This window comes from Varroa destructor, unplaced genomic scaffold (genome assembly GCF_002443255.2).
Source record: "Varroa destructor unplaced genomic scaffold, Vdes_3.0 BEIS01000006.1, whole genome shotgun sequence".
In the NCBI taxonomy this organism is placed as follows: Eukaryota; Metazoa; Arthropoda; class Arachnida; order Mesostigmata; family Varroidae; genus Varroa; species Varroa destructor.
Window position 1 is genome coordinate 2,112,240 of NW_019211459.1, and position 26,540 is coordinate 2,138,779.

General features: G+C 39.3%; 1 protein-coding gene and 2 long non-coding RNA genes across 14 annotated transcripts in view; 2 read left to right on the forward strand and 1 right to left on the reverse strand.

Moving 5' to 3' along the window:
* LOC111253071 (uncharacterized) lies at positions 1–21,225 on the forward strand. Of its 3 annotated transcripts, none has more exons than XR_002674466.2 (4): positions 1–1,119; positions 18,330–18,888; positions 19,330–19,726; positions 20,948–21,225. XR_002674466.2 is itself a non-coding variant. In XM_022811968.2 (3 exons), exons 1-3 carry the CDS (start codon positions 857–859, stop codon positions 19,627–19,629), a joined length of 1,122 nt encoding a protein of 373 aa, XP_022667703.1. In that variant the 5' UTR covers positions 1–856; the 3' UTR covers positions 19,630–21,225. The 3 variants fall into 3 exon arrangements, 1 of the variants encoding a protein (XP_022667703.1); XR_002674467.2 differs by having other exon boundaries at positions 20,951–21,225; XM_022811968.2 differs by having other exon boundaries at positions 19,330–21,225.
* LOC147754731 (uncharacterized) lies at positions 4,057–8,920 on the reverse strand. Of its 7 annotated transcripts, XR_015329710.1 has the most exons (5): positions 7,482–8,920; positions 7,153–7,231; positions 6,573–6,700; positions 5,126–5,287; positions 4,057–4,800 (listed from the first exon to the last, which is right to left on the reverse strand). It is a non-coding gene; the product is annotated as an uncharacterized LOC147754731 (long non-coding RNA). The 7 variants fall into 7 exon arrangements; XR_015329711.1 differs by having other exon boundaries at positions 6,573–8,163; positions 8,566–8,920; XR_015329712.1 differs by having other exon boundaries at positions 6,573–7,721; positions 7,984–8,920.
* LOC111253084 (uncharacterized) overlaps positions 9,496–26,540 on the forward strand; it is a 25,526-nt gene continuing 8,481 nt past the window's right edge. For all 4 annotated transcript variants that reach the window (XR_015329704.1, XR_015329703.1, XR_002674482.2 and 1 more), the window contains exons 1-6: positions 9,496–9,916; positions 10,341–10,563; positions 12,662–13,641; positions 14,939–15,010; positions 22,385–22,600; positions 23,043–26,280. This is a non-coding gene — a long non-coding RNA (uncharacterized LOC111253084). The remainder of the gene's footprint in view (positions 9,917–10,340; positions 10,564–12,661; positions 13,642–14,938; positions 15,011–22,384; positions 22,601–23,042; positions 26,281–26,540) is intronic.

The window sequence follows — 26,540 nt, forward strand, 5'->3', positions numbered from 1 at the left end:
TGGCCAAAGGCGGACCGGTGACTCGCATTTTGTTCTATAGTTTATCAGAAAGAGAAGACAAAGCCCACAGACGGTAACAAAAAGTGCCTGAAATGTCCTAATGCTGGACTAGTGACAAGTAGTCGATAATTTAGCTGCTTTGATACGCGAAGTAGCACACCACTTCGTACTGTCGCCGGTTTCCTTGCTCACGATCTTTTAACGCGGAACATGTTTAGTAATATGGTGGATAGTGCAAACATCAGCGTTTCGGAAATGTTGCTCAGATTAACATAGTGCAAAAAACTAATGAACGTGCTTACGGATCGATGCAAATCACTGACGTCATGTTCGATGAGTAATAACGTCAGTGCGAACAAAAGGTGTTAGTTCTACATCTCGGCACTAATATACTCGTACGTCTGATCAACGCGATTTGTTCAGGCTGTTCGTCGACTTTCTGCTAGAGCTAACTCTAAGCAATGAGTTTGTACACCACGAATCAGCATTCAGTGTGTTGAAAGTTACTAGCTGTGACGGAAAACGCAAATTATAAATCAGTAAGGCGTTCATCTAGTGATTCGGTACAATTAGCGCTGATAAATAAATCCATAGGCTAAATATTCGCCACGCAATTGCTGAGTATTTGTGTTTACATGCATCTAAATCAACAAAAAGAGGAAATGCTGATAAGGGAGTACGGTCTTTGGTGACATCTAGTTCGTAAAAATCGAATGTCACAGCCGAAGGATAAGTCGGTTAGGGGATAACTACGGCTACGTATGCTCCGCATATGCCTTCCAAGGCTACACAGCAAAAGAGCTTTGTTTTTTAACGATCATACACGCAGAAACTGTCTGAATTGTTTGATCTCGGCATGTTGTTTGAGAAGCTGGGCTTGGCTTTTCTGGCCGGCTGGCTCCTCAACCACCAGAACGCTAGCATACATCCTCAACAATTACGTTATGCCGTAGGAAAGAAAATGCTTTTACCCCGAGCAATTTTTCCACAGATACTTCCGCCCAAAGAAATGTCGGAAAATATAGATTTGGACGTTACGAATCTCCTATGGCCTCCTAAATTAACCTGTGGATGTTTTCCTTCAGCACTTCCCAAAATCTACGACAGAGCTACACAGACGTGAGTAGTGTCTTAGCATTTAGTGTTGCGAGCACTCTGCAATAGGTCAAAGAAGCCTTGTATTCCAGCAATACGTAGTTACAGGGATCGCATATGGATAATGGCAGCGATATGTCATGCCCAACCCACGAAACTGGCCAATCACAAAGTCCCAATTTTTTAAAGCCAAGCGGTATTCTCGGTAACTGTGTCATTCAGGTAAACTTACTAACCTCGTTCCTGAAAAAATATGCTGCTCCTTGAAAGCTCATAACAATATTTTCTCGCTCTTTCATGTGCATATCCTGCTATTGTATTAGTATGCAATCACAGTGCCGCATGCGCTATCCAGATAAAGTTCTTTTTTTTCATATTAAAGGTAATCGTCGGAGGCTCTTGATGGCAGTATGTTCAATACTGCGTGTGCAATACAATAGTGTACGAGTTGTAGGGGTTCAGTATCAGTGCCCAAGTCAGTTATACTGTTAAGATAATAAATCGCCCTGAAGAATGTATGATATACGAAAGAATGGAAAACTACAGACAGGTGTCCATTGATTAACATTGTTTCCTTGTGGATAGTTTGAGATCGATTTCCTTGATGGATAGACAGATGTCTGCTATGTGTAACGAAACATCAGAATGCTCAGCCTTTGGCTAAATCAAGTAAATTATCAAAATTACTCGTCGTATTACCAAAAGCCTAAACAACAAATGACGATGGACACCCATTCGTTAAGACTAAATACAGCGTTGCCCCTAAGAATACTATCCTATTTTAACATCATACTGCTCACTCCGAGCACGCTGGAAGGCACTCGCCTGTCAGCACTGTTTTTCCACTCTGGTTCAGTAATGTTCAGGTAATGTTTGTGTAATTTCAATGTCTTGGCGATTTGAATTTTTAGTGTCTCTAATTAGAAGACAAACTAACACAGGCGAAACTTCGAAAACTGTTGTCAGCCAAAATAGATGACTGGACTCTTTATGCCGTGATTAAATAAGCACGGAGTGGACGTTGTTCTGACATAGTGGATGGGAACCGCGTGTTACATTTGGCTCTCTACGTGTTTACGAAATACAACGATGAGCTTCCGAAAGAAACTTTTGATGCAGTTTTCGCGCGGTAAGGCTTCCAATACAAAGCTATTCTGTAAAGTGGCGTATGTCACGTTAAGTACTGAGCGAACTTAACAAAAATGAGATATAAGAGACTTTCAAAATAGTACTCTAGCTGCAAAATCGCACTTCTTGATTCATTCTATTTTTTTTTTTTAATCTTTTTTATAAAAAAAATTGTTTGCTACCGCTAGTGTCGTGCATTTCGCATCGCGCGCAACCGTTTCAGCTGCACGACGATCGCACGCATGCCCAAATATCGCCCATATTTGCTATATTATCGTGGCTATATTGCTACAAGTGAACGACAAAACTCACCTTTGCTGTGGCATCTTCAGGATTTAGAAAGCCAGTTGTATGTTCCAGATTTTACGTCCGGTATCGCCGTTAGGCATTCCATCATCTATAGACATCTACGGGTACGCTGTTTTCCTTCCGTTAGCAACGTATTTGAAATGCCCAGTAGTCTATGTTCATACTTAATATTGTTCAATACCTATACGCTTTGTTTGCTTAGGTGAATTTAGCTTAAAGTAGACATTACGTCCGCGGGTGAAAGGGCGGCTGTGAATATTATGTGTACGTATACGCATACAACGATTCTTGGTCTAATGCTAAAGTCTTTGGGATGAAAGCACTGTTTATGACAGAATACTGTTCGCAACGAAAACTCAAACATTTCCGTATACAAAAGTAAATAGCTTACATATACGCAATGATGTATGGTCGCCTAAACAAAAATTGAGGCAGGAAGTTGTTAACAACTTTCTCTCTCTAGAATTTAATAAATATAATATAAATAATAAGATAATATAAATCATAATAAATATAAGTAATTAAAAAAATAGAAGTTAAAACTATTATTCTCGTTATGATTCATCGTAACAGGTCACACCTTGTCGTTATATGTAGTCAAGCAAAGGAAAATCTAGCTTCATTCAATACTACAAGCAACCTTTACACGAGTAGCATAATGAGGGGCTGAACGCGTGTAGCGACAAGGGATACAGAAAGCGAAATTGACAGAGATAAGGCACCGTCCCATATATATATATATATATATATATATATATACATATATAAATAAAACATGTGTAGGCTTGGTGAACGCTTATCGTGTTAAAGATGTTAAATATGTTACCGGCTTATTGGAAAACACCCAATGGCATGGACAAAGATGAAAAGGGCTTCCATTGACTTTTTTTCTTTAATATTTATAATAAATAAAGGAGCTGGTTGGTTTTGTTTGTGCTGAAAATTCATTATATCTATTTGTCGTTAACAAAAATATTGTTCTATGCTGCCGACCTCTAGCGCTAATGATATGCGCTGAATAAACCTAGTTAGCTTCTGGGAACTATTGCCGTTTGTAGAATAGGATAACATGCGTTCAAATGAACTCGAGCCCCTTAGGGCGGAAAGCCCTATTTTCGTTTTCCGCCGGTTGCTGGAATGTTCGTCTCGTGAATAGCCTCAAGATACTTTATCAGATCTGTATGTAATGACCATGTAACGGGTGGCGAGGCTCCTTGAGTGCTGCATGTTATGTTAACTTCACAAAAATCAAATCTCAACCAAAAACAAAATTCTATGTTGGCTCAAGTTAGCTAACTATAAGTATGCTCCACTCATTTAACTTTTTTAATTCTAACACACTGCAGTTGTAAGCTACTATTACGCTACGATAATCTCCACAATAGTGTAGCTTATGGCCATTGGGAACCTTAGTCAGCAAGCGCATATTATGTATGCAGGTTTTTCTGTACCTGAAAAATAATGATGAACGAGCCTGGCGCTATTAGTTGACAAAAAATAGCGTAAGTGATTTTTTCACCAAGAACACTCGAACTTACATGGGCCGACTATTAACGCTAGCAAATTCTAGATTTAGACAAGGAACGTATCAAAAGCGACGTACGCTGAACTTACCACCGATAAACAGCCCCCAGAAACAAGCACAATCGTGTGTGAACACAACGTGTTGAACACGTAAACCTGAACACGTTCAATTTTTTCGTCTGTTTTATTAAAAGTATTTGTTCAACAATATCAGTTAGTAAATCTGCTAAGTTAACCTTGTCGAACTGGCGTCCGTTTCGCAGTGAGCCTTTTGCTACTATAAATGCCAGTGGTTTTAAAGACGTATACGTTAGATATAACGTGCTACTGTAAAGATCAACTAAATACATCCAATCGTTAATGGCCATCTGAGATAGGGAATGTTTGTTTCGATTAGTAGATTGTTATGTTAGTGACGAGGAATAGGAATAATTGCAAATTCGTTAGTAGATGGTAACTTGTGTGGGAACACAGTGAAAATTCGACGTTCAAAATCACTGCTGCTGTTGTTGTACGATTATTTGTTTTTTTTTCCGACAGAATTCTGGTAGCAGTAGCGCGATCGATGTGTGGATCGTCGGAAGAATTAGGTGCCGTAATGACTTATACCTACTGCATCTTCCAGTGGCTATTCGTATAAGCATACAGCTATCGCTGGACGCTAATGAAGCGCAACGACGATGGCGATGATGAAGTCCTGCCAACGACGAAGCGCTTGAAATGAAGAGAGTCGATGTCTTTTCTCTGCAAGTAAAATACATACGAAAATGTTATTAGTAAAAACAATAGTATTCACTGCAATACATAGAGTAGTATGTTTGCTAATTGTCAATAGGATGCTAACTATCCATAGGTGTTGTGTTCTTCATTAAACACTGTCGATTTGCCACCTATGAGATACTCTAACGTATTTCTGTGCATAGATTCTGTTTTGTTTAACCATAGGTATACTCTATTTAGTTTCTAGTAACTATATTTGCATCGATGCGGTGGTTTGGACGGTTAAATCGACTACTGAAAAAGACTAGGAAGGAGTCGCTCTAGATCTGATAATTCGCTGGTAACTTACCTGTCAGCTTATAGATACGAAATCAGATGAGGCGGGATGTTTGGACTCAAAACCTGGCCTAGGCACGGCTTATTTCTCCTTAAAGGCCAGCCGCTTGTAGTAGTGTTTTGCGAAAGCACTAAACGTAAAGCTCGGGGCACTATTGGGCAGGGATTGTTGCTGCTGTTGGTCTCATAAACGACACACATACAATTTTTATAAACAACACCCGTAGGTATCATATCCTGTATTCCTGCACCCGTTTCGAGTCTGATTACATGAACATAATAGGTTCTTTATTATAGTTATTCTAATAAATAATACACTCTAGCTTTAACCTTAATGTTTTGTCTTATAAACGTAGCTTATCGTTTTTGTATTTGCACTCTAAATTGTGGCATCTCTAACTGGGCGTCCTCTGTCTCAGACCACCAGGTTTCAGTACGAACAATCAGTCGTACGCTTATGTAAATTTGTAAATAGAAAAGTGGGTTAAACATGTTCGTTATGTATGTGAATTCGATAAACTGAGCATACGACTTCGTAGCGTCAAAATGGAAGGCAACTATCGTAGATTAATTATCATCATTTCATGCCCGGTTCTTTTGTAGCTAGTGTTATTTCCAAAATAACTGGCAAATTTGATGTACACGACTATGATTTGCTAGCGAAAATCATGATCTTCTCTACTATGATGACAACGCATAAGATGCAATTAAATATCGAAATCGTCATGTTCGTAAGAGGTTGTTCCCTGGCTACCATTCTTGGGCTTAGTGACTGCTATCGACGAATTTTTTAAGTTTTCTAGTTGCCGGCACAGGCAGGCGGTAACGCAGCTACAGAGGCACTATGAGCTGCTCTCGTATGTATATGTATCGTAGTGGCGGGGGCAGTAGAACCTGCATTTTTCAGTAAAGAACAAAGGAAAAATATGGGGATCACGTTGTGCCTTCTGTTCCTAACTAACCTAAATCCAAGACTGAACAATTAATGTACCCGGTTTTTTGCGCAGGTTGTATACCAGTCAATGTATTACGTACTACCGACCGCCTATTTTGTGCGAGTGGAACACTGATGCGCTGATAAGAATCCTTTGACTGAAAACTTGCTGTAACGTTTGTAGCATCAACTTGAACTACGCTCCGTAATACATTTAAAGAGGCAATTACATTTGCAATATAAATATATATATATATATATATATATATATATATATATATATATAAAGAAAGCTTACATTATCGTTAGCTAGAGTAAATTCTCGAATCACCTTGGCTTGTCTTTATGGCTCACCCTGTGACCCCTTAAACAACAGCCATTTTGTTACAAAATCAAGAAGCAATGCGATACGAAAAGTAAATGATATCCGAATGAGTATTTTTGCTTAAAATACTTTGCGAATTCTACAAAATAGGCATAACTTTGGAGTCCGTTATTTAGGTAACAATAACGGTGGCTTCCTAACCTGAAATCCGTAGTCCCAGCCCATTCTTCTACTTATGGTCAGTAGCCGTGTGGCCGGTTAATCTGATACCATCAACGATTCATATAAATACAACCTTGCATGTCCTTAACAGCCGCTACAACAAACGCCTGTAAAAAAAATTGATCTATGTTTTTCAGAGACTTTGATTTTGAACCAAAAATAAAGCAAAAAACTGGACAGATTATTTAATAATAAATATCTTTTTCTGCCTTGCTTTGTTAGCTAGCCATGCCTTATTTGAGTGCGCTAATTTAACAGTTGGTCCTGCTTGTATCATCAGCCTACCAGCATTAATTGGTAGTAGGACTCTAGCTCACATGATGCTAGAAATCTATGTTTACGATTCTCTATGAAATTTCATTGTGGCACGTAAGGAGTCGATCCTCGTCCCATCCCTATTACAGGACTCTTGAGCTTTATTAGCTGAGAAATCAGTCTTCAATAATAGGCCAAATACAGCTAAAACTCCTTACAACCTTGTATTTTTGCTTGCATCAGGTTTTCCCTATGTTTCATCCACACGTAATTACTCATCATTTGTTTTTGTGTCTGAGTAAACCTTTTTACGTTAACGTTTTGCTGACCGCTTAGTTCCTCCTGATGTACCGTTGCGCAGGATCTCGTAGTTACACAACAATCTGACGAGTAAAATGTTGTATTTTAGCTCGGTTCTAATGGCCTGGTTATATAATTTGTTTATATAATTATTCTTGAAATACTATTGCGGTGCATTTTTTAAAAAATGAAACACATAAAATATGGGCAACGATGGAAAGTACATTATTTTGTAGATTATTTATTATTGAAAAGCAATCAATCTGTAGATTTGTCATATTTGTATATGTATGCTAGGTTAGTCTACTTAAAAACCTACGATAATAACATTACGTTTTCTAGAAGGCGGACTGTTGTTGTCAGACATTGATTTCGGCTGGATATGTGTTTGTCAGCATATTCTGCGTCTGATGTGCTATAGAAATCCACCAGATGGTACAAAAAAGTGGTCGCGAAACAAGTTTTCAATGTTTCGACCATTTTTTGTCCTTCAGTTCCGCAGCATGGTCCGTAGTCATTTTTCCGACGTGTCAACCTGGCATTTTTGCCGTTATGCTTTAGCACGTGCCGAACCTAAATGTAAATGACTTGTGTTAATAGTAACTGCAGCGGCAACAGTAATGGTAGTGTAATCATTATAAAAAGTCGCTGGCTCTGAGAATCTGCATTATATTATGCTTCCGCATTATACCCTCGTAGGCAAAATAACGATCAGAAGTTGCCATCCGCATGAACCGATCTATATCAATGATAGACATTCCCCAGCGATGTCTTTCCGTGCAGCTCAGACCGTTGCAAGTATGGTTTTTAGCAAATATCTAGGCCTTTTACATACGCAAGGGCCCAGTTCTGGTTTTTTCTGCTCGTCTGATGTTGCATCTCATGGACCTCTATTGCGTAGATGATTGATTTCGTGCAGGAGTCATCAACGAAATCCCCGTGATGGTTCGGTGGATCATGTTTTGGCCTACGTCGAAACTTAGGATGCCGCACGCATTGTTGACTGGAATCGTCACTTGAAATCCGTGTGGTAATTTCCGAATAATCAATAATGGCCTATTGCAGTGATGGAACGTGATCTATCAGAAAGGTTCAATAATAATAATAATCTATTCTAATTATGTAAATAGCATTTTTCGTAATCAAAGCTTTTTACTAAATTTTTAATTTGTAATAGGAGAAATCACTTTATGAGGTTTCTACTCGGTTGAATTGGAATAACCTTTTTGTCGCTTATGGTAGATGGTCCTCGATAACGGTGGTTTGAATGTTGGCTGGCTAAGCCTGTGCTTGAAAAACTGGACCTTTCCAGGGAGCAAAGACGACGCCATTGATGAGAAACCTGTCTTACTGTTTATACAAAATTATATAGTGTTTATTCGCTGTTGGCTAAAGCTGGTGGGTAATTTTAACTTACTTTCGATGAATGAATGCTATATGGTTTGTGTAAACAACGACAGTTATATTTAGAAATCATCCAATCGTAAGCTTTAGTCGCGACATTCCACCACTGTGCCACTTCCTGCCCTTCCTGAAGTTAATTACAGGACCTTGACGTGTTAGACGTCTAGGACAGCATTAGGCTAATACACAAAATACCATCCGGACATGAGAGATCGCAATGTTACTAATGAAATAAATGAAAATGAAGCTTTTATACAACGCTAAACGCAAAACGTTGGATTTCGCCCATAAACTTCTCGTTATGAACACCGATTTCAATAAAACATATCTGACTCTTTACTAAGGCTTCCTTTGGCTGTTGCTATAGCTTGTTGTTTATAGCGGTAAAGTTTTCCTGTCGTGCGCGCCATCTATCGGCAACTAACTGTATTGAAATCTGTGTCCGTTCACAATGCCGACTACAATTGCAATTTTTTAACTAGATGCGCTAATAATAAATCATTTTTTCCCTATTTTATCAAAACAAAAACGAAATGGTCAGCCGCTCGAAGCAGATGACAAAATAAATAAGGCTTCGCAAATTGAGGATTCAACAGGTAATGAATATTTTTGTAGGAAAAAATTTATTCACGTATCTTAAGGGACTAGCTAATGGAGACCTACATACACTATTAGTTAACTTCTATGTATTCTAAGAAGGGTTTTTCGAACTTTTCGCTAGCGCAATCAGTGCTGGTTTACAAGCGATTTTAGGGTGCAACCTGACTACCGCAATAGAATACTGAAAAATATAAGAGATAACAAGATAAGATTGAGTCAAGTAATCTGCACGCCGTTACAACTAGTACGCCGACAACGACAACCTTCAGGGCTTTTCAAGGGTTGTAGCCAGTAAAATGGCGCTGACAAAGCGGAAGTTTTGTAATTGGTGGAAAGTTAGTATTGCATTATTTAATTATAGGTCACAAATTTGAACAGCCTATAAGAAAAAGGAACGGGCTCTGACTGGTTAGGCGGAGGTGTTGTGATTTTCTCGGTCGGTAACTACATAACCTGCAGAGAAATGCTTACTATTTCCAAGCTTCGCTCGAATGGCTTACAAGAAAAGTGGAGATGACGCAGATGTCGTCGTAGAATAACGTTTACTTTTATGGTTTTCATAAGTTAATTAGCGTTCTATTACTAATTTGCTATTACGATCACTATTAGTACTGTTTCTTCCAATAGACCTCGCACATTATATGTAGGACAAATGAATGGCGGAGGTCAGTGTTACCGCTCGCTGCGCTAAGGAAAGCGTTTGGTGTCTATTTAAAAGTTGTCTCAGCACCTGATGCATGCAGATGATCTGGATACATACACAGGTAATGTTGTCGCCATGTGACGTGGCGAGATGTTTCACAATACTAATAAACTAGCAACTTAATACGTCTAGTTATTAGGGTACAGATTTGCGTATTTGTAATAGCTCTGCGTGGTTTTACGATAACCATTTTTCTTTTTATTTAGAGGAATAACTTAGACTGTCCACTTACGGGTAGCCACTAACGCCCTTTGACGTGACAGTGAAACGTAGAGTTAGGTTACTTGCACACAGGACAGTCCTGTTTTTTTTTGAGTTCTCTTGTGCTATATACGTATCCGTTGGTTATCTAGCCGTATAAGTTGCTAACTGTACGGATTTCATAACGAAATAGTTTGCGCCATGCTCTAAAAGCAGTGCGACGCCGAAACGAGACGTGCCGATACAAAAACTAAAAATGATTTACATTTTTTTCCGAAACATAGTGTTTTGTGTACAGCGTTCAACCGTGGCCTTTACCATCACCATCATCCATAGCTAAAAGAAGAGCTTGGCATCGTTCAAATAAGCAAAAGAAACAAGAGTACGACAGCGCACCGTTTGTGGTAGAACCTTTCTAAAGGGTGCCACACCCAGAAAAACGTATTGCATATTTAATATTTGAGGTAACGATGTACATACGTACAACGTTTGTGGACCCAATGCAAGGTATAATTATCATACTAGCTTACCAGTTATAGCTCGATAGAATACGATTAACAGTAAGTGATCGCTGCTATTATAGAGAGTACTGTTTTTCGATATTGTTCTGTGTACACACTGACTAGGTTAACTTCAATAAATGCTAGTGCCATGGATGCAGAAACGATGCTTCTGACGAAAGAAAACATCGTATGTTACTGTCGTCGTCTGAATAACACTTTTTAGCTGGGGTTATCTAGCGTAACCGTACTGCTTTATGGGCTGCAGCTTTAATGGGCTTAGCTCACGTTCCGGTTCCGCGACCATTCGGCTGTAGTGAAGTTTCTAAGCTTTTGGTTAGAAAACCTTTGGTTATTTCAAGCGGCGAAAAGGGGGTCACAAGGAGATGGCATAGACCATCGATTGTCAAGCGTTATACAAGAAGCACAAGCAGTGTTTTTATCATCAATGAGACCTTATTTCGCAGTTTAATCAGACGCTCTTTCACAACAGAGGCATGTTCCTACAAATGCTCAGTGTTGGATAATGAAATAGTTCATTTGCATAAAGAGAAGGTAATTAAGTTATTCCAGAAAAAGTGCGGAATGGAATTGTTGTGTCCTCGTGGGCAGCTATTAAACGTGTAAGGCTATCCACCTAAACGGCTTAATAAGATGTACAAATAATGCACATCTATTATATAGCACTAAGGGTACAGGCTCAGTCTTAAATTACCTATAATGTATTCTACGTACATACGGAAAGAACGGGTTTTGTTTGGAAAGTTCGTTCAAATATAAGTGTCTTTGTCAAATGGCGTACCAGCAGATTGTCCTAGCATCAACATAGTAATTTCAGCTAATGAAATAGCATTACAAAAAAATTATATAATCATAAATGAAAAGATTTATTATAGTGTAATATATCGACAGACTGAACTTCAAAGTATGCCTTTTCTAACTGTGGCATAAGAAGTTCATACTTTAATTTACACAAAAAATGAGGCAGGTTGTTTTTATTTCAAGTATCTTTCCAAACTCTTTTATACAATCTTCCGATTTGCGTAGCCACTGACGACTGGTGCAAACGTTCGCCTGAATTTGCCCTAAATTCACGCAGACTGAGTTTTAAACAAACCCCATTTTAATGACGAGAAACTCATATTGAACGTTATTATTTAATACGTAATATAATTTCTCTAATCGCTTAGCGCTTGTGATACACTGCTATTACAATGTAAATGGCAAACTTGATAGTTTTTAATTTAATCTGCACTGTTTTTGCCAAAGCGAACCTTCAACGATTATAAAAGCATCGTCAATTCTTGCACGGAAAATGGCTGATTTAGGTCGGACAAAACCCGCTAATCAAGACTTTCGGTACACTGAATATGTGAAGAGATAGAGTGGGTTGTGGCTCGTAAATGAAGAACTGGCCATGGACATTGATAAAACAGGAAAAAGTGGTGATACTTAGAGATAGCGTTGGATTTGTATGTTAATAGCTTCATTTTTACCAACTTAGTTACAGGATAAGTATATATGAGTGATCTACATGTCTTCAGGGTTCCGTATTCATGTGCCTCTCCAGCGAAATAAATTTAAGCATAAAAGAAGAATTAGTAAATCTACATAAATTGTGTCCATTGAAGCCGTTGGACTGATACAATGTAATAACCACGAGACGGGAGTTATGCAGCCGTGACGAAACCCTCTTTTTATCCTTCTTGTATATTGATCATTCACGTAAAAAACCATCCGTTGATTTGGACGTTTCTCGAGATTTTGATTATAGCTGCTGCTAAATCGATGCGAGTGCCCAACTGGGCTGGAAAACACTCCTTTGTTAATGTCATACTGACCGAACACGAACATAGAATAAATAGAGCAATTATGTATATATATATATGCACAGAATGTCAAAATGAATAGTAATGGCAAGCGAAGACAACGTGGCCGGCCACGGACCAAAACAGCATTAGCGATTAACTATCGGTAAAAAGATTGGGAAATTACGGCAGACCCTTATGGGTAATTCAAACCGCTTGAGGGACGAACGGTTTTAATCAAGAAAAAAGAGTGTGAAAAATACAACTAATAAATTTGACGCTGTTCATTACCTCCAGGTGTGGCGTTCCTGTAGCTGAAGACTACACAAGCACGCATTGCCTCATAAATTTAATTACTTGGATGCGAATACCCCCAAGAAATCAACCGCTACAACGGTTCTTGATTCTAGACTCTAGTTTTATATAATGCAACAGTAGCAGAGAAAAAAACGTATTTAAAGAAAAACACTGGACGCATTGCTGGTGCGACCTATTGACCGGCCATGGTCGACCTTTTCATTGATTGTACTTCTCGTCTATCTAACAAATACTAGAATACCTATGATCACAACAAAAGGGTCAACAGTAGGCGATAGTGTCGTACCGGCGTTATCGTGACAGCTTACTGAGAAGCGTGTTTGCTATTGATCCTAGCTACAAATGCTAGCATAGGTTCAGATCCGGCCGCAGACACATATCGTGCTGGGGGTCAACCCTGTTACGCATTGCCAAACGGCAATGTTGTCTGTAAAACTCAAACATATAGATAGCATGGTAATGATGTGAAGCTTATCAATTTATACATTACATCGAACGAAGGAGATGAACCTTTCGTCGTTCAGTTAAGATCGACAGTTGCGGCAATGGCCTTGAATAGAGAAACCGACCCGATAGATATGTGCTAGACTTCCGCAACTTGAGCGTCGTAGCATTATAAGCAGTAGCGTGTCTATCCATTGAGCTGTTCCTTTTCGTCGAGAGTTTGAGTAATACAGCTTTACGTACGACCAGTACCACTAGAGCATAATGTCGCCCTGAGCTGAGCTTGAGGCTCAGTCCCGTCATTTGGACCCCGTCGAGTCCACTAATATTGATTCTCGATACCTCTTTCAAGGTCCATTCTGAATCAGCCCAGATCTTCAACAAGATAAAACAACTACAGACGTATCCATTAAACTTAGGAATATATGAGGTCGTCTCGGTTCCGAATCGGGCATAGGTATACTCCGTCTTGGAAAGGGTTAGCCATCAACGTTACGTTAATGGCAGCGCCGAAGGTAAAAGTCCGAAATATTTGTTTTAAATAGGCATAACGCACTGTGAGATGTGGACGGCTCTAGCTTCTAATATTAAAAATAGCCGTCCACGCTGGTAACTAATCATTGGCATACGACAAACCAAGTACTTTAGCTACTAACAGACATTAGTTAGTTTTTTTAGTATAATTTCCAGAAAAGACCTATATCTTTCGATTCAGTACTTAATATCCTATCATTCCGGATAATGACGCGCCAGAATCTGCAGAACGTGCACGATAGTAACTAAAGTTGTTAACCACCGTAGAGAGCTTTTAAAAAGATAATTTCTATATATTTACATAAAAAGGAATTATTTATATTATATACTAGCATAATTATAACATAGAATTATAAAGATTTACGTATAAAGGTGTATTACTGCAGTGTCGTTTTGTGAGGCATGAATCTATATCTATCCAGGAACGAGGATGACGCACCGAAAGCAACAAACAATCACGATTATGATATTACCATCAATGAATAAATAAGTCAATATTAATCTCTCCCTAGTTGCTCCTAGATGCTCTCTCTAGTTGCTTGCGTTCTGTCTTCAACGCTAATGGGTATATAGAAGATCTTCGCCTCTGTTTGGACATGTATTCGAATCACGCTAACAGTGTTCCAAGCAGATAATTTCCGCTGGACAGTTGATGAAGGTTTTTCTAATTCTGGTTGTTCTATGCTCTAACCCATTAACCTTAGTTTTCTTATGTAGTAAAACTTGAAACCCGGTAAATGAATTTTAGGCGTCTCCTAAATTTCCTTAGCACAAAAAAGGGGCAAGATAATCGTCTTTGTTCCGAACGTATAAAACGCTTGCGCTTTCATATGATTGCTGAGGGTACGTATTACAGAAGATTAACTACGAGAACTAAACTGGACGTGTATTGGGTACCGGAAAAATAGTAATCAAATTTTGGTGGTTGTTAATCCGCATGGAGCCATGTCGACAGTGATAATAGCACTTCGGCAAAGACAGCCATTGACTTCATTTTCGAAGTAGCCGATAATTTGGCGGTCTTGATTGAGATTGTTCGTTACCTGCCCCGAGGGTTCCTTCTTTCCGCGATTGTTTGTTTTTCTTCGCGTGATGCAAGTCTGATAAGGGCGCTCAGCAACATAGTTCCTCGATCTTGCATTAGATCAGAGCTTAAGAAGACTATTGTTGGCATGAATATTCGGTGAGGGCGACTTACTTAATAACTGGCGTTTTCAGTGTGATAAGTGATCAATAGCATACTAGATAGACTAACTAGTGCGACCGTTTAACATGCAGGCTTCTATGAGAAGATCGGTCGAAGCAGCTGAATCGGAACGCGTTCAGTCTATCAGACAGCGCGAGCAGAGGGTGAGCTGTTCTTTCGAAACTGTACATTTGAATGGCGTTCTGTTAGATATTTTTATAGCGTGAGTAAATACATATAAAGACTTGAGAACGCATCTAGTCGATACAGGCAGTGTTTGAGCTTAGTAAGAGGCTAACAGAGTTTGGTTTACGAGGTTGGGATCGAATCTCTATATACTAGAGATTTTGCAAGCTTTTTTTAGCTGTGTGCTGACTTAACACGTATATGAACGATGAATAACCTTAACTAATAGTAAATGACGAATTCTAGCTAGCGAACTGTGTATGGGTGGCACATCTTTTTTTGAGTATCGTAAAAAACAGATCTGGAAAGTATCAAAATGCTATTCCTGAACGAACTGCCTATATAGGTATTCTAGGTCATATAATTGATCATTTCTATCTTTTTCGCTCTTCCTAAAATTCTTTACCTTTAATTTGCACGATTCAATAATATTCGTGCACGTATGTGCAGTCACGCTTTCCGCCTTATGCGTTTTACAAGCGACCACCATAGGACCACTTCATTCTATAAAAGTGTGTAGATTTTAATTACAATAGTCACATAAAGGGACCCAAGAACATTCTGAAAATACACAGTCTTGAGCAGATACATGATGTGCCTGGCCTATTCTACGAACAGAGGCGTTAATGCAAATGAAAACACACAAATATACGAATAGGCCATTTTGCATGGTACGACCAAGGATTTTGTCTGTAACATAGTATAACCTTGTCTTTGTAATAATACCATTACGAAAATATTACTGTTCTACAGAAATGTTACAAGCATAAAAGTGACTTTTATGCTCGAAGCACTAGTTCCTATTGTTTAGCTTGTGGATACCTGCCTGAGTGTCATTGTATAACGGCTAAATAAAATGGCAAATAGCATCATGGTAACGATTTACCGCCAATCGATGTTGCCGTTCTACTTTTCGACAATATCACTTGTTACTTATAACTGATCCGATTAGAACTGGTTCGTGAGTGAACCGTCTACTGGCGATACTGGACGTATTAAGCCACATTTTCTATAGTGTGATCTGGACATACAACTATTGGTTAATGGCGAAGTCATTGTCTGCCCGTATGCCAGGATAAGTTCCGTTGGTACCTACGGAATTTTTGAAAGTAGATAAATCATAGACTAGCTAATGAATGGCCTAAATGAGCCTAATTAAGAGAGCGCTTTTGCAGCTATGAGAGAAATAAGCAAAAAAAAAAAGGGCTACTTTTATTCTTTGATAGTAAACTGTCTGAGACGGCCGATTGACGCAGACGATTTTAACCTTTGCTCGCTAATGATATATGCTAACTTATGTTAATGTATGTACATTTTGATTCGACTTTTTGGGATGCTATATGTGTGTCAAATCTCACTGAAGCCACTCGTATGCATTGTTCCTTGCAGCTTTCGCACCAATATCAGTTCATTAATTAATTTACCATTCATGTCAGTAGTAAACAAACCATGCACAGCCTACTCCACTAAACGTATTTTCGCAAGGTTATAGAAGCAACTATCTGTAGATTTTAAAACTAAGTTTCCCGCTAGTTCAACGGGACAATCCTTCTCTCCCCCTCTCCCTCCGCCGCCCCTCCATCTTGGTATATAGGGTAGAGCATCTAAATATACATTTCTTCCTATACATTTTTTCTGAACTGTATCTAAACAAAAATGGATAAAGATGAGGTTTTTTAGGTCATTCCTGATGGTTATTTTTAATTTGTACGACCGCCATTTTGTTGCGATCACAACCTCGATAGGGAACATGTCAGTTTAAAAATAGTCCTTTTCTAGTCCGCAAATAACATTTTAACACTGACCACGAATCAAGCAATACTGCTAGATGTAAACCCGGGATAAACACGATATGTACAAGAAATACCAACAGAGTAATATGCTTTGGCTCGCAGTAGGTCAAAGGTCCCAAAAACACAAGGCCTTCGAATGGCTACAAGGGTACAAAAAAGCGCAAAGTATTTCAAGATGGCTAAACGCTTGGGGTTTGGCAGTTGATGTTCTCTCCTTCAAAACGGCCCTCGTTTACCAAGGGCTCAGGTGTACCGTTTTAATCCGTTTTGATTAATTTTCGAGCTTTTCAAATCCGAACTCTGTTAAGGATATTCTGCTTCGCCTCACGAACGTCTTCTCCAAATTTTTCGGAAGCCGCTTGAAAGCTCGCAATAAAGTAGGTAGTCGTTTTTGGGTTAGAAGGAAAGTTTCTTGCCAGAAGTGGGGGTTTGTTCACACAGAAAAATTGTACAATGTCTGACCCACACTTAAATTTCGAAAACAGCGCACTGCTGTTACCATGATGAGAGTGCTGTTTTACTCTAGAAAGATTTATTTTTTCTGTGACGAAGAACGGATAAACGCGTGTGAATTACGGCAAACAGCCAGTCAAAGTTTGTCCGAATTTGAATGCCCCATTCTGTATTACTAAATACGAGCTGCTAATTGGTTCTGTTAACTTATATTAGCTTTAAAAGATTTTTTTAAATAAACTCTTCTTAAGGGGTTTTGTTTGCTAAGTTGGCTAAATGTTGGCCAAACATCTGCAGAGAATGCTTTGTTACAGCTTTAGCCACATTAAAAAGTACAAGCATATTTTCCATCAATAAAACGTTTACGCCACACGACTAACCTAACGCCGATACTGAAGTAATGGTATACAATTATTATGAAATTGCTTGACAAGCTAGAATAAGTCACCTGGTAGTATGTCATTTATAACCCCAGGAAGAAAAGGAACAACTTTCGCAATTTTAAGATGGCGACAGGAACTATCTGCGTTAATGGATGGGAAAATCACGGCGTGGCTCTCTGCTAACTGGCGCTTAAATATCTGTCCCGTCCATTCCGCTTAACTACAGCTTTTATGATCCAATTTTTGCGAATTTAATAATTTTTTGCTTCATTATAGAAAAGCAAAAACAAGACGTACAATACTGGACGGTAGACCTAAATATATACTCGAATACGTAAACGTAACTATTAGCTAAAACGCTTACGTTAATTATCTTCGTTAGGGCCAAAAGGCTAGGGAATTAGGGGATTTTTCTATTATGAGCATTATAGACCTCGAACTTCCATAGAAATATGGCACCTTAAAATTAGAGAACGATCTTGATCGTACAATGGCAAAGATCTCTGAAAGTAATGCCTGTAGTGTCCAGGCCCATGACAACGTCTGGGCATATTCCGTGACCCTTTCTATACGGTAATCAATAACTTAAGAGAACATTAAACTCTCCATTATGTCATGCTCCGTCTGTCTAAGCGTGAATTATTATTCATCCGTTTCTTGCTCGCCAGACAACAAGTGGAAGCTGATGAAAAGGAGCCGATCGGCTCAAGTTCTCCATTCTTGCCGCCACCGTTACCGTTTGTTAATGATCGAAAAGAAGAGTATACGGAGGTTGCAAGCACCGAAATGCAAGAACGGGTTAACAGCAACTACGAATCGCCGTCAAATCTAGCTGACGAACTTCAAGAAATTGAGCAGTTGAATCAAGAGACGTTTCATAGTAAGGACGCTAAACAAGCTCAACCGCAAGTCAAGTCACCCTGGGAACCTCTAGCACAGCGAGACAGAAGCCAATATCGGCTAAAGAAGAAAAAACAAAGAAAAGAGCCGCCCAAAGATAGAACGTTAGTCTTGACAGCTCCCAATAGCTTTTCAAGTCTCAAACCTGAAGATACATCTCCGTCCTATGTTCAAGTAGACGATCCTGTAGACGTTGGTGCTTCAACGCTGATTTATGGGTATATGTTGCCACAGCTACCATACGCCCGTCAATACCAATATCACCATGAAGACCAACGGCAGCAGCCTCTACCGGAATATTCGATTGTTGAACCAGTAAACGCCGAGGTAAGTCTGGGCAGAACGGTATAGGAAAGTACGCAAGCGGTAAATCATATCGAACACAAATTTATTCTATAGATACGCGATGCCTTTTTCGCCCCGCCCATAAAATATTCTTTGAGTAAACAACTATACTATCTTATTTAGATAATTGTCATTATCTACAATATGCATTCTCTGCCCTATCAGCATGCGTCGCCACAGGTAACGGTGCTCGGTATATTAGTTCGACTTGACCTACCCTCGGCATGCATGCATGTCATCATAATCGATCCGAAACATTTTAGTATTTTCAAACAAACATTTCGTTGTTATCAAATCACTAGACGGAAATTGTACCACTATGCTTTTTCTAGATATATGGGCCTGAGAACAGAGTGACAGACCTGCATAGTGGACAAACTTCTGAAACTGATGTACGTTTTGCTTTGCGCCTATTATCTCCAGGCCCTAGCTGATCCCGCCACTCTAGGAGCAATGGTCATGTCATCCGATGTTTACCTCGATCGTTACAAATTTCCGCCATTAGTTCAACCAGTTCCCGAGGAGGAAAATAATTATTTTCGGAAGCGAACGAGCCAATCAAATTCAAACGGGATAATCGCGGGACACATCCAGGACAATGTTAGTCACAGGAAGGCGTTCAATTTGAAACTTTTTCACCTTCCACTCATATCGATAGACCTCGACAGCAAAGTATACAAGGATGAAAGCCTCGTTGCCGACATAGGTAAACGAAATGGATGATAGATGTCATTACCTTACCGAAAACTACGGCATCTAAGAAACACTACATACGGCAAATACGAGGCCTTGCATCTCATCGCGACGGCTCCCCGCGGTGGTAAGCTAAATAATTAAATACACCTGACAAAGGACGTTACCCGTTTTCTGGACTCTATCCCGCGCCTGCTCTACACTATCGTGACAAATATCTAAAAGTTAGGCCCGATATCTGAGAACGCTCGTTAAACATTGGTCCCTTCTGAAAGAGTGTTTGGCAAGGTGATTGAGCTGTCGTTCTAATTTGGAGGTTCTTTAAGTGTTCATATAAAGCTGCCGCGGATACCTCATCGTGATGACTTGTTATGTAATATATGGTATTTGGTTACGTGGGATTCTGAATAATTGATTAGTACCACTCTGCATAAAAACGTACTAGAAAATTGGTTAGTTATATATATTGTTTTCCCTTTTTAGGCAACATTCTAATGCTGTATAATGAATGATTAAATACAAATAAATTAGGTACTGGCTAGCAGAGAAGTAAGTAAGCCATCGAACGATCATGCGCATAAAATAAGCGGAACAGTTTCAACTGTTGTGTGAAAAGGATGTAACGATAATGGAACGCTTGTACTTCTGCTCTCGAACTTTGTTTGTTCAATCAGATGGTATTATTACTCGATGCCTATAGGAATGTTTTTGAAAGCCGCTCGTAGAATATGAACGCTGCAACCTACAATTCAGATCGTACAGTAAAGAAGAAAAAAGCCGCTTCACCGCTGAGGCTCATGAGGTTCAAATGGCATCTGTTTCCTTCGAACCTAGCCTAGAAAATGAGTTATATAGTAGTTAATAGCAATCGTAATAAAATTACATTGGCCAAGCATAGTGGACGACAGACGTTTCTGATGTGCTTTCAGTCTAGGTAGCGCAAGGCATCTCGTAATTTTTTTCGAGGATAGCTAAGCAGCGCGACGCGGCTTTCTATGCAAAACGAAGTGGAGATACGCTTACATGATAACCATTCGTACGAAATCGATAATGAGACCCATAACAGCTGCCGCTGTTGATATATTTATTTTATGGCCAGGATTGCGCACTAACTGAAAAATACAATAACTCAATCAATTGTATCTGGGCATAATCAGCCCGAACCATTTAATGCTTGGGAGTATATAGTTTCGGCAATATTTCTTTATCGTCATTTCGAAAAGTGTCACTTACGGGTGCTCTACTACGATCATACGATCTATAATTATACAGGAAACTAACTTGCTACTATTATGATTACGTTCTCTGATATGACTACGTGGCTGATTCGTGTAACCCTCCTCGACAGCAGTACTGTCCCTAATAGGCTTCCCGTAATGGCGACTATGTAAACCTGGATGAGCGATTCTGGCCGACAAATCTCAACTGAAGGATTTCATAATACCCACTATCGTTGAAAGACTATCCGCAAGATCGTCATCAACCAGAATGTATAATTCTGAATCGTTTGAAAAATTTTGTTGTGTGAAAATAGTTTACACACCGGTATTGTTAGTAGTAGGTATGGCAGTTAAGGAGGCCGACGAGTGTAAATGAATAAATAAACGTCATGAAAATGTCACTTTAGTTTTGAATAAGTCAACCTATGTAAGAGGCATTTGGGCTCGGAGGTAGGGTCAGTGGCTCCCTTGTTCAGACGACCATGTTCTAGATACTTCACATATGTAAGCGATAACACCTTGTACTTGCTGTTAAAGGCTACACTCAGAAGCTAAGTTTTCCCGCTAAACGCTGCTGTTGTACATGGCGAGCGCTGCACTCTTTGCGGGTTTTGATCGGGCGCCAATTACTGAGGGTCCCCTTGAGCGTCATCTCTTTGATGAAGTTATTAACGTTTGCCTGGTGAGTCTCAGTGGGCCAGCGATGGCCAACGGACTAGATATTTCAATACTCCCTACAGCCAGCCAGCCAGCGGACGGTTGTCGGCTGTCCAGCTTATACAATAGTGCGGGTAAATTTTTTATCTATGAATTCGGTAAGTTAAAAATCTGCGTTATCTTTCAAATAACAGCCTAGACTTAAAAAGAAAACAAGTACACAAACAGTGTCCATTGTATGAGAAATAAAGGGTGACACTTGCAAGTGTCACGCGTTGTTTGTGTTGCATTTTACCATCTTGATGCTACGAATGTTAATCCACATGTAAGTATGATTCAAGTCTCTAACAAACGGAAAATCCATTTACAATAATAATAAGCGAAGCGGCCATGCTAAACTGTGAATCAACCTTGTAAACCAACAAAACTGTGAACAAAAAATCAACCATTAGCTAAGAAACCCTCTAGAGGTTCCCGCGTCTCTGTCATTTAATTTCTTTACCATAAAGCAGAAAACAATCTATCCCGATGGTAGGATAAGTTTTAAGTGCCACAAGTAACTGAACAACGGAGCAATCTGTCGTGACGCGCTGGAAGCTCGAGGCGATATTTCAACGAAAAAGGAAGTGCCCTGATATCGCATGTTTTCTTCACTGTTATATGCTAGTTTCCACAGCTAACTGAAGAGCATACATACGCAGCAGTATTTTTTTTACAAAGTTAGCGTTTATGATAGTTGCTAACCTGTAACGTACAATATTTAAGCACCACGTATGATAGTCCTACAATGAGTTGTCTATTGGTGCTGTTTTCGGTCTAATGCATTGTTACATACATTGGTTACACCACGCCCGCAGACTTCCATAAAGAGTCTTATATCCTTCGATCTTTTTCTATTTTGTTCATAGAAAATTAGGCTGTGTTCCGGAGGCCACGCAAGGTACCTGGTCGGGTCGCCCCAATAGAAGCAGCTTCTTTTCGCGACGTTAGAAGTAGCAGGGCCGTCGTGTATAGGTCATCACGTAAAAGGCACAGTATTTATTTTCATCATAGACAACACTGGTTTGAACGTACAGAAAGATCTCAAACGTAACACCATCTCATCAATATTTAATAAATACGAGGTAAGTCTACGTAAAAAATGTGAAGTTATTGTTTTGATGCCAACTTAGACCAACTTTCGGAATCCTGTTAGTGCTCCGTGCAAGTTATTAACTGGTCTCGGCGAAATTCGTAATGCAAGCGTCCTGTGAACAATTTTCTATTTTTGGATAAATTTCTACACCACAGCCGGTTTTTCCATATAGTAATATATTGGACCTTTGAATCTTAACGTGACAACTGTTCGCGTTGCTAAAACGAACGCTTTAAATTTAATATCATTAGAAAACATGTGCAGGCTCTACGGATGGAAAGCATACGGACATTCGTATTTTTTTAGCCTCTATTAATAGGCTTAGAATGGGCTCGGGTTAGCACATTATGCTATACGTTTGCGATACTGAGTCTCGCCTATGTCTCTGGTTCAGCCGTGATAAGTCTTCGTTTTTCAAACATTCGTTACAGGGTCACGTTCAGAACTACTGGAATACCTCTACTTGGTGTTGCAGCCAAGAAGCATGACAGCCTTTCTTTGACGGGATGAGTAGGAGTGCCAGCTTTTATGCCAAGAAAAGAAAAGCTAAATCTTAACGCTAATTGATGAGAAAAGGGACCCTAGCATCTAGCACATACACGCGTGTAGAATATCCTGAATACGTATTTACTTCCAAATCGTCTTCTTCGGCCAGAGAGTATTTCCATGTAGTACTGATTAGGGATCAATAGGCATATCAGAATTCATCACACGTTATACCGGTGAAACGCTGTGATAATATGATAGGGGGCTCACTAATTCTTTCGATTCGTTAGAAATTTGGAAAATCTTGCAAGCCGACGCAAAGATATTACGGCCAACCGGTTCTTTTACGAACAAGTTTATCGCTAGAACTGACCGTGACTGGCTTTGACCTGAAATGTTCTCTCCTTTATGTAAGCTAATCTTCTAGTACTTTTTTCTTCTGCACTGCACGTTTCGGGATAGTGCATCGACTGGTTTATGTTATCATGGTGCAGGTTTTCTAGTCGTACGATCTTAGGGAAAACCTCTTTAAACGCCGTGTTGCACTTTGTACATTCGTTGCATTTTCATGCTTGAGTCCAGCGAGTTGAGATGGATATTGTATTGTTATATATAATATCGACATCGGGAGCTTCTGTCCACATGCCTGTTTAAAACTTGGAAGACAACTGCTTCAAAATCGACTGTCCTCCTTCTTGATGTTCTTAACTTGTGTCGCATTGTTATATTGAAAAAGGTTAGTGAAATAATGAAGCAGTGTTTATATGCGCCAGTTGTGGTGCTGCACGATGAGTTAACACTTAGTAGACTAACAGTACGATGGGCGTATTTGTCTTCAAAAAAGTCTTCATAAGCGATTGAAGGGCTAACGGAAATTGAGTGCTAAAGATGCTGGAGCCTGCCACCTGACGATACTATAGACAGCTCGTATTGCCCAATAGCTTCTTCAATTTCAAATAAAAATCAGGGTCCTAGTGGCATTCACAGTGTGTGGGGGACCAAGTGAACAGAATTTTCCATTTTTCAACCCGGTCGCCCTTGGCTTCAAAGCGATCAAGCCACCCGTCTACGCGGCTCTTGGGTAGATGTAAATGCGCAGGCCGTTTCCGCCGCCGAATTAAGCGCAGTCAACATACCCAATATACTAGTTCTCAAAATGATTAGTGTGAGCTCTGGCCCGCCGTTAAAGTGCGACCTTATGCGAGAATTGGAATCTTTAGTAAGCCTTTAGAATAGGCGTGCCCTAACAAACATTTTTTAGCCTGCTCTTATCATTTAGTTATCCATCTTTCATAAGAATAGGCCGTCGTTTTTGTCCGATGGCCTCGAATTAAGGCCGGCTCGCGCATCGAGTTGACCAAAATTCGAATTTGCAAAGACAAGGAAGTAATTGTTCTCCCAGATCCGTAGTTGTCGGTGCAATCTAAATTCGTCCTTATAAGGCATCCAACTAACTGCGTAGATCCGTATGCCAACTGCAAGCAGTAAAGCCTTCATTGGCTGTAATACTCTGCAGTGTTGTAAGGCTCTAACTGATTAAAGAGGACAGATTGCATTTATGACTAATTATCAGTATAATAAAATTTCTAATTGAATGCAAGCTATCGTAAAATGACAATAATCTGTTTGCCTAAAAACCGTATTCCTGTTTCTCTATAAACATTTTTTTTTAATTTTTTGGGGAGGACACATTTTTTGGCATTGAAATTTACCACTTTCCCATAAATGTAATTGCAAAGTTGGTTCACGATGCATAATACGTATAGAGAGCTTCTAGATCCCATCGTCAGGATGAATGCTCAGCGTGAAAGGTCTGCTCGTTTTAGGTTGGAAACCAGCCGACAACGCACAGAACAGCAATGTTCTCACCTTCAGATATAAGGTAGGCTTGAGCCTGCGTTGTTTACCGTAATCCAGAGTTTTTTAAACTATGCTTCTATAGCTTCTATGCTGCTCAGCTCTCTTAGGTTCTGAATAGACAAAAGGCGAATCGGTCCGAAAGCAAGCTTATATGAGTGACTTATAAACTGTAGTAAACTAGGAGCTGAAAGAGTAATAGCCAACTGAAACAATATGTCGTTCAGCAGGAATAAGTATCTATAGAGTAATTTCGTCCAGAGTAGACGTTCCGGTTGTTTGAACTTCTTCTGAAGCAGAGGCTTCTGTCCGCAGAACAGCCCAAGGTTTGATCCATCAGGTTTCGATGGGTGGCCCTGTGGGCCATGATTACATGCAGGTCTCGAAATGTACGAAAAGTTCGTTTGTTAATTGAAAGAATTAGAGCTTCTAAACGATCTTGGTCAAACGTTAAAATAGTAATTATGCGCTTCTATGAAAGAAAATAGTTCATCAAAAGTGTTTTAATTGGATTATTAAAAAAAAATTATACGAATTATTATTATTCTTTTAAAATGGTCTACGCTTGTAGAACGTGTTTTGATGCCTTCCGATTTAACTGGCACATCTCTTATGTTGTGAATTGGCCTTACATTCACTTTCATCTCAACTAGTGACGGTTCTTGTTCCGCGAAAATAATCCTATCATATTTAAAACTGTGTATGTCTAATATAATTCAATTAACTTCCTTAAGTTGTGGATGCTTATTTGCCGTCATTAAAGAGCGAGTAGGTAATGTCTTACAGCAACGAGGTGCCGCTAGGCACGGAAATTTGCATTTGAGGGTAAGTACCGATAGAGTTTGACAAAGAGCTTAAGTTATATACATATATCGCATTTTCGTTATACTTGTCTTTGTGTATCTAATTTCTCAATTATGTCATTAGAATTTGGTCAGTTCAAGTTCTTCGTAAAAAAAAAAATTAATACTCTGGTGCTTTGCCAAGTTTGTCGGAAACGTTTTCGCGGTACATATTTATCAACGGATAAATATCTGTATACATTTAAGTAAAAATATTTTTAACATGTTTAAATCGTACTTTCAAAAATACTGTGGTTTAAATTACTAGTCAGAATAGTATCCTTGAGCACATATTTCGATAGATATTGACCGGTTTTTAGGTTGTTGTCGAAAGTATCGACTTCGTCTGTGGACTTTCCCTGGTACTCAACGATAAGGCCAAAGCGCGCCCTCCAGCCTTCTATAGAAGCAATTATTTGCCGTCCTTGTTTTCTAAGGCCAAAACGATGATCCTTCGAACAGAACTGCTGGTGCAGTTGCTGTGGTGAGCTATGTTTGTTTACTACTCTATCTTATTATCCGCAGCTCTTATATCGTATGCTGCATTATAATGTATAATATAGGTATTTAGTGAATGTTATTATTTGTAATTGGAAATTTTTTTCCCGTTTATGAATTTTCCCTTCAATTTTAAACACTTTAAACTTAATATTTGCTAATTGTATGGCAGGTTTCTGCGCGTAACAGGACCCTGACATCGGCCATATAAACTTTATTCAGTTTTTATTGCACATAATTGTTTTT